This window comes from Scyliorhinus torazame, chromosome 19 (assembly GCF_047496885.1).
Source record: "Scyliorhinus torazame isolate Kashiwa2021f chromosome 19, sScyTor2.1, whole genome shotgun sequence".
NCBI classification, from domain to species: Eukaryota; Metazoa; Chordata; class Chondrichthyes; order Carcharhiniformes; family Scyliorhinidae; genus Scyliorhinus; species Scyliorhinus torazame.
Window position 1 is genome coordinate 83708453 of NC_092725.1, and position 8721 is coordinate 83717173.

Sequence of the window (8721 nt, forward strand, 5' to 3'; positions counted from 1 at the left end):
CAATGTAGGGAAAAGTGAGCTCTTTGTGGTGCATCCAGGGGACCAGGGAAGAGGGATAGGCGACCTACCGTTGAGCAGGGCGGAAAGGAGCTTTCGGTACTTGGGGATCCAGGTAGCGAGGAGCTGGGGGCCCTGCACAAACTTAATTTGACGCGGCTGGTGGAGCAGATGGAGGAGGACTTTGAAAGATGGGATGTGTTGCCACTCTCGCTAGCGGGCAGGGTACAGTCGATTAAAATGATGGTCCTCCCGAGGTTTCTTTTTGTGTTCCAGTGCCTTCCTATTATGATTACCAAGGCCTTTTTTAAGCGGATAGGTAGGCGCATCATGGGTTTTGTGTGGGCAACAAGACCCCGAGGGTAAGGAGGGGGTTTCTGGAGCGTAGTAGGGACAGCTGGCGTTGCCGAATCTGGGTGGCTATTGTTGGGCAGCCAACGTGGCGATGATCCATAAGTGGGTAATAGAGGGAGAGGGGGAGGCATGGAAGAGGCTGGAGATGGCGTCCTGCAAAGGAACGAGCCGGAGGGCGCTGGTGACGGCACCGCTGCCGCTCTCGCCGACAAGGTACACCACGAGTCCGGTGGTGGCGGCAACACTAAAGATCTGGGGGCAGTGGAGACGACATAGGGGTGAGATGGGAGCTTCGGTGTGGTCCCCGATCCGGGAGAACCATCGGTTCGTCCCAGGAAGGATGGACGGGGGCTTTCGGAGCTGGCATCAGGCAGGGATCAAAAGGATGGGGGACCTGTTTATAGACGGGACGTTTGCGAGCCTTGGGGCGCTGGAGAAGTTTGGGTTACCCCCGGGAAATGCGTTCAGGTATATGCAAGTGAGGGCGTTTGTGAGGCGGCAGGTGAGGGGATTCCCGTTGCTCCCGGCACAGGGGATTCAGGACAGGGTGATTTCGGGTGTATGGGTCGGAGAAGGCAAGGTTTCGGCGATATATCAGGAGATGAAAGAAGAGGAGGCGGCTTCGGTAGAGGAAATGAAGGGCAAGTGGGAGGAGGAGATTGAAGAGGGTCTATGGGCTGATGCCCTGAGAAGGGTTAATTCCTCTTCCTCATGTGCCAGGCTCAGCCTGATACAGCTTAAGGTAATTCACAGAGCGCATATGACAGGGGCGAGGCCGAGTAGGTTCTTTGGGATGGAGGACAGATGCGGGAGGTGCTTGGGAAGCCCGGCGAATCATGCCCACATGTTCTGGTCGTGCCCGGCACTGGATGGGTTCTGGAGGGGTTTCGCGAAGACTGTCCAAGGTGGTGAAACTCCACGCCAAGCCAAGTTGGGGGCTGGCATTATTTGGGGTGGCGGATGAGCCGGGAGTGCAGGAGGCGAAAGAGGCCGGTATTCTGGCCTTTGTGTCCCTAGTAGCCTGGCGGAGGATCTTGCTCATGTGGAAGGACGTTAAGCCCCCCAGTGTGGAAGCCTGGATAAATGACATGGCAGGGTTCATTAAGCTGGAGAGGATAAAGTTTGCCTTGAGAGGGTCTGTGCAGGGGTTCTTCAGGCAGTGGCAACCGTTCCTAGACTATTTCGTGGAGCGTTAGACTGAGGTCGGTCAGCAGCAACCCAGGGAGGGGCTGGGGGGGGGGGGGGGGGGGGGGGGTAGTTGGGTGGGCGGGGGAGGTTTATTTCCCTAGGGGTACTTGTAAAAAGCATATGGGAGGGTTATTATGTGCAGGAGAAACCCATTGTATAAGTTCTGTAGTATGTTTGATTGATATGTTTGTTTTGTTCTGTTCTTTTCTCTTTTCTGTTACGGGGGGGGGGGGGCTTAATTGGTTGAAAATTTTTGTTGGAAAAACTTTGAATAAACATTTTTTTTTTTTTTAAAAAGACCACCAGGCTCAAGAGCTTATTGCAGTCCTCGTCCAAACATGGACAAAACAGCTCAATTCCAAAAGTGAAGTCAGAGTGACTGCCCTGATATCAAAGCAGCATTTGACCAAACATAATTGAAGTTGATTGAGTACAAGAAACTCTCCACAGGTTGAGACATACCGAGGACAAAGGAAGATGATTGTTGGTAGTCAATCATCTCAGCCGCAGGACATCGCTGCAGGAGTTTCTTCAGGCAGTTTTCTAGATCCAACCATTTTCCGTTGCTGCATCAATGATCTCCTCACCGTAATATTTTCAACACTTGGGACATCCTTGGATGATTGCAGTATTCTGCTCCATTCCCAGCTCCTCAAATAATGAGGCAGTCCATACCCACCTGCAGCAAAACCTGATCAACATTCAAGTTTGAGCAGCCTGCGAAGATAAGTGACAAAGACCACCCAAGTGACAGGAAATAATCATCTACAACAAGAGCTTCTACATACCACCCATAACATTTAATGGCAGTACCACTGCCTAATCACCAGCCATCAACATACCGGTTACCATTGACAAGAAATTAAACTGGATCAGTTATTTAAATATTGTGACTACAGGCAAGAACAGGTCAGAAGCTGGGTTTCCTGTGGCAAGTAAGTCATCTCCTTACTTTGGTCTTTCAGGGAATCAATAGATATGAGGAGCCGTCAATAAAATGGAGAGAAGCCAAAGATCAGCCACACTCGTATTCAAGATGGACCATGTGGCCTATTCGTACTCTTATTTCTTATTGAGTGCAGCTCCAACACTCGAGAAGCTCAACACCATCCGGGACAAAGCAGCTGCTTGATCAGCAATCCATTCACCATATTAAATATTTGCTCTGTCCACCAGCTGCACAAGCCTCGTCGGTTCTTCGACATTACCTTCCAAACCTACAACCTCTACCACCGAGAAGAACAAAGGCAGATTGATGGCAACACCAACACTTGCAAGTTCTCTTCCAAAGTCATATTAAATCCTCACTTGGGTCAAAATCCTCGAATTATGTATCCAATATCACACAATGGGCTCCAGCCATTCAAGATGCTTCACCATCAAGGGCAATTAGAAATGGGCAATAGTGTTGGACTTGCAGTGATGCTCATATTTAGAACATAGAACATAGAACAATACAGCGCAGTACAGGCCCTTCGGCCCACGATGTTGCACCGAAACAAGAGCCATCTAACTTACACTATACCATTATCATCCATATGTTTATCCAATAAACTTTTAAATGCCCTCAATGTTGGCGAGTTCACTACTGTAGCAGGTAGGGCATTCCACGGCCTCACTACTCTTTGCGTAAAGAACCTACCCCTGACCTCTGTCCTATATCTATTACCCCTCAGTTTAAGGCTATGTCCCCTCGTGCTAGCCATTTCCATCCGCGGGAGAAGGCTCTCACTGTCCACCCTATCTATCCCTCTGATCATTTTGTATGCCTCTATTAAGTCTCCTCTTAACCTTCTTCTCTCTAACGAAAACAACCTCAAGTCCATCAGCCTTTCCTCATAAGATTTTCCCTCCATACCAGGCAACATCCTGGTAAATCTCCTCTGCACCCGTTCCAAAGCCTCCACGTCCTTCCTATAATGCGGTGACCAGAACTGTACGCAATACTCCAAATGCGGCCGTACCAGAGTTCTGTACAGCTGCAACATGACCTCCTGACTCCGGAACTCAATCCCTCTACCAATAAAGGCCAACACTCCATAGGCCTTCTTCACCACCCTATCAACCTGGGTGGCAACTTTCAGGGATCTATGTACATGGACACCTAGATCCCTCTGCTCATCCACACTTTCAAGAACTTTTCCATTAGCCAAATATTCCACATTCCTGTTTTTCCTTCCAAAGTGAATCACCTCACACTTCTCTACATTAAACTCCATTTGCCACCTCTCAGCCCAGCACTGCAGCTTATCTATATCCCTCTGTAACCTGCTACTTCCTTCCACACTATCGACAACACCACTGACTTTAGTATCGTCTGCAAATTTACTCACCCACCCTTCTGCGCCTTCCTCTAGGTCATTGATAAAAATGACAAACAGCAACGGCCCCAGAACAGATCCTTGTGGTACTCCACTTGTGACAGAACTCCATTCTGAACATTTCCCATCAACCACCACCCTGTCTTCTTTCAGCTAGCCAATTTCTGATCCACATCTCTAAATCACCCTCAATCCCCAGCCTCCGTATTTTCTGCAATAGCCTACCGTGGGGAACCTTATCAAACGCTTTGCTGAAATCCATATACACCACATCAACTGCTCTACCCTCGTCTACCTGTTCAGTCACCTTCTCAAAGAACTCGATAAGGTTTGTGAGGCATGACCTACCCTTCACAAAGCCATGCTGACTATCCCTGATCATATTATTCCTATCTAGATGATTATAAATCTTGTCTCTTATAATCCCCTCCAAGACTTTACCCACTACAGACGTGAGGCTCACCGGTCTATAGTTGCCGGGGTTGTCTCTGCTCCCCTTTTTGAACAATATTTCATGAATAAATAATTTTTCAAAATTTGCCCCACAAAAATTCATTTATTGAAACTTTGAAAATTTTCAACTCAAGCCTCAGCAACTTTTTGGGAGAGAAGATTTCATATTTCCATTGTATTTTGTGTGAAAACGTGCTTTCTGTCATCATCCTGGACAGCTGAGCTCAAATTCTAAGTTTATGTTGTCCAGACAAAATTGGAGAGGCCATCAACTTTTGTAATCTTCTCAAAGACCTCAACCGCCCTTTATCCTTCTATATTTAAACAAACACACCCTCCTCTATCTGTCCTGATATCAGTAATTCAACCCTTTATTTGCAGCTTAATTCTGCAAAATCTGCATGCCATCCACTTCAAAAATCAACATATCCATTGGAGGTGCAGGGCCAGAACAGAATGCAGTACTCTAGATGGGGTCTAACCAGAGCTCTGTACAGTGGAAACACAATTTTTCACTGCTTTGTATTCCAACCTATTTGGCACTAATTGCTTTTAGTTATTTCTGTAGTTCGACCCATAAATCTCCCACCTCATCCAGTATGTAGCTTCTTGCCATTTAGAAAATAACTTTTCTTAGATCCAAATTGATTTTCTCAGATTTTCCTACACTGAGCTCCACCTGCCAGTTTTATCCCCTCACAATGCAGCAAAGGTGCCTTATGACTCGACCTACATGATATTCACATTCCATCACCAAAGCTACAATATTAATTAATGCTAGATTATTACACCATTCTCCACTGTTGCTCCAAGTTACCAAAGTTACAGCATCCAAACTGAACAACCTACCATATTATACAAAATTATAAAAATATAGGTTTGCACTTTCTGGGTGGAGGTGCATGAAAAACAAAGTTCAGCTATAGACCAATTTTCTCTCTGAAATCTGTAGTCAAACAGTAAGTGGTGAGATTTTATCCAGTTATTTAGTGAAAAATATCTTATATAGAGTTTAAAACATAAAGGCACAATACATTTTGAAGCATTTAAATTATTATAAAAATTGAGAAAACTTCTACTCACAGCAGTTTTTGATCGACAACATGACCTCAAAGTTTCGTAGCAACTTTTAAAGCACTTCACAAATCAACAAAAACACTCTTTCAAAAAAAGTAAATTCCAGTAAGAGGCACAGGATTGTTTACAGATCAGCTGTTACTCGGAACTCTTTAAAATTCCGAAATCAAGAGGGAGCCGATGCGTTTTAGAAAAAAATCTGCATCAGTTACAACCCTTACCTAAAAAGCCATATGGGGACGGTACGGAGAGCCCGAGCCCAACTGGGAACTGTTCCAATCGCTTTCTCAGTTATTGTCGCCACTCGCAGTCTCTATTGATGATTAAACAGATCGCCCCTAATAGGCCTTTTATCGTTATGTCCCTGACTGCATGCGAGCGTACAAAAGCTGTATGGCATGTGTTAAATTATCTTTGTTGTTTACCTGCAAGTGACCTGTTTAGTCCAACCAACGCCGCCGCCAACGCCGCCTCCTGCTGCTGCTGCTGCTGCTCCGGCTGCTGCCCCCGTCCCCATGGATGCCGCTGCCTCCGCCATTATCCACCACTGTCACCGCGCGGCTACAGCCGGGCCTCCCACCGGCCCCTGCGCCACCACTTCCGGGGAAAGGGCTCGGTCTCGAGCTTGCTGTGGAGATCGGGGCCGCGCTCGCCAATGCCGCGCCCGCGCACGCCGTCCCCAGCGCAAACTGACCGCTCCTTTCAGAAAAAACAAGCAAGCGCCACGTTTCGTACTCGAATACAGATCGCTCTTTCCGGTCAGTGACCGCCCGCTCAACAGTGAGAGAGGTAAAAGATTTTTTTTTTTTTAAAGCCAAGTACGTCCGAGTGAGTAAAAGAAGAAATGCAGGGTGAAGATGGAAAATAAGCATAGAGGTCCAAGATCTCTATGGCAACCGTGACTCTGATTCGCTCCGAAAAGGTAATCGGTAATTTCCGGAGAAAGGCGCTCGTTGTCCTCGGTAACATCCGGAGTTTACGAGCGCATGCGCGGGGTGGGGGTGAGAGCGACGGAGATGGAGCGGGAGATTGGCCAGAGGGTGGCGGAGTGAAGATGTCACATCTCCTCAACCTCAACACAGGAGACAACAGGTTGTAACGTAAATACGATGTCATTTATCATCACAACCCGCGCTATATACTGTATATAATGGCAGTTTTATTAATACATATTTTCTAGTCGCTAGTATATTTACTGAATAAAAAACGGATACAAATCACCGCAGATTAGGCAAGTCCAAATTCGAACACTAACCGATCACGCAGTTCTCACGCCAGAAGTTTCTCAGTCTGGATCAGAACTGTAATGTGTGATAAAATAATCACTTCAGGCCAGCATTTTATGGCGACTATCAGTAAGTAGGTTGTTTACTTCATCCAGGATTCCGGGGACATAAGAGAACATGATATAATTTCCGTGACCTCCTGCATTGGAAAAATTCTGTGTAATTCTTGGTGAGACCAAAGAGAAAATGCTGGAAAATCTCAGCAGGTCTGGCAGCATCTGTAGGGAGAGAAAAGAGCTGACGTTTCGAGTCGATTACCCTTCTGGACTCCAAACTTTAGCTCATTTCTCTCCCTACAGATGCTGACAGACCTGCTGAGATTTTCCAGCATTTACTCTTTGGTTTCAGATTCCAGCATCCACAGTAATTTGCTTTTAATTCTTGCTGAGAACCAGTTTGTTTCACCAATTTCACTAATGATTTTTAAAGTATTCTGTCTGCTCCAAAGCCTGGAAAATAAACCATGGGGTGTGGCCATTCCCCTCTTTCCGACCACTTGTGCGTGCCCCATTCTTCTAAACCTTTTCATCAATCATGCATTTTCCCCTTTCAAGATTCACTAATCAATTCACAAAGAATTGCCGAAAAAGTAAATGGATAACATCAATTGTTGCCATCTGGTTACAAATATTCAATATATATGAAGCATGGGCCATTAATATTAAGAATATGTATGTGTTTAATATTTTCATGCAATATAAACAGCTGGCATGTAATGCAGAACAAGGCAGCAGCGTGGGTTCAATTCCCGGTACCGGCCTCCCTGAACAGGCGCCAAAATGTAGCGACTAGGGGCTTTTCACAGTAACTTCATTGAAGCCTACTTGTGACAAGTGATTATTGTTAATTTCACAGGAAAATATCCCATTTTGGTTATTTCTAACACCGTGCAGACAATAAAACTGATTTCAGAAACTACTAAATAAACACTTGTCTCAGGTGAATAGAGTGGGTTTCCTCCTGGTGCTCCGGTTTCCTCCCACAGTCCAAAGATGTGCAGGTTAGGTGGATTGGCCATGATAAATTGCCCTTAGTGTCCAAAATTGCCCGTAGTGTTGGGGGGGGGGGGGGTTACTGGGTTATGGGGATAGGGTGGAGGTGTTGACCTTGGGTAGGGTGCTCTGTCTAAGAGCCAGTGTAGACTTGATGGGCCGAATGGCCTCCTGCGCTGTAAATTCTATGATAATTCTATGTTTTACATCAAAAAGCATCAAACACAATTACATATACTTTAGACCAGAATTCTCAATGGGACCTCCCCTTTTCCTTATGACTTTGCCCCCTCCTAGAAAGTCTTTGGCTACTTATCAGGCTCTGGATGGTTCTTTCACTCCCATGGACCAAACCGAAGTGCCACAGCTCTCAAGAATTCACCTTAATTTCTCCTCAATATTCCAGCTATTCTCCGTGGTATGAAGTTTAATGGGTATCCTTCCATTAGCTTTCAACTGTTGACAGAAAGAATACAGGTGAGTCTAAAGTAATAGAGTATGAAACCCAATTTCATCTGGAAAGATTTATGCACTACAGACTGTATTTAACAGCATAGTTACCAAATCACCTAAGCTTCCCACAGCATAATGAATCCATTAATTTGTGCACATTAACCTTGTAAACCTTATTATCAATGTTGTCATCTATTGTGCCTTTATTAGTTCAAGGTATGTGGGCTTTGTTGCCTAGGCCAGCATTTATTGCCCATCCCTAATTACCATTCCGATGGTTGTGGTGAGCTGCCTTCCTGAACCGCTGAACCCACAGTTCTTCAAGGGAGGGAGTTCCAAGATTTTGAGCCAGCGACAGTGAAGGAACAGCAATATATTTCCAAGTCAGGATGGTGGGTGGCTTGGAGGCGAGCTTCTAGGTGGTGCTATTCCCATGTATCTCCTGCTCTTGCCCTCGATGGTAACGGTTGTGGGTTTGGAAAGTGCTCCCTAAGGAATCTTGGTGAATTCCAGCAGTGCATCTTGTAGATAGTATGCAAGGCTGCCACTATTTGTTGATGGTGGAAGGATTAAATGTTTGTGGAAGGGTAAAAATCAAGC

The 8721-nt window shown here is 45.9% G+C and overlaps 1 protein-coding gene across 2 annotated transcripts in view; it reads right to left on the reverse strand.

Annotated features, from left to right (window-relative positions):
- mkrn1 (makorin, ring finger protein, 1) overlaps window positions 1–5973 on the reverse strand; it is a 101207-nt gene extending 95234 nt beyond the window's left edge. For both annotated transcript variants that reach the window (XM_072484624.1, XM_072484623.1), the window contains exon 1: window positions 5816–5973. In XM_072484624.1, coding sequence (XP_072340725.1) covers window positions 5816–5928 — 113 coding nt within the window. In that variant the 5' untranslated portion in view covers window positions 5929–5973. The remainder of the gene's footprint in view (window positions 1–5815) is intronic.
- Window positions 5974–8721: the final 2748 nt, after the last annotated feature.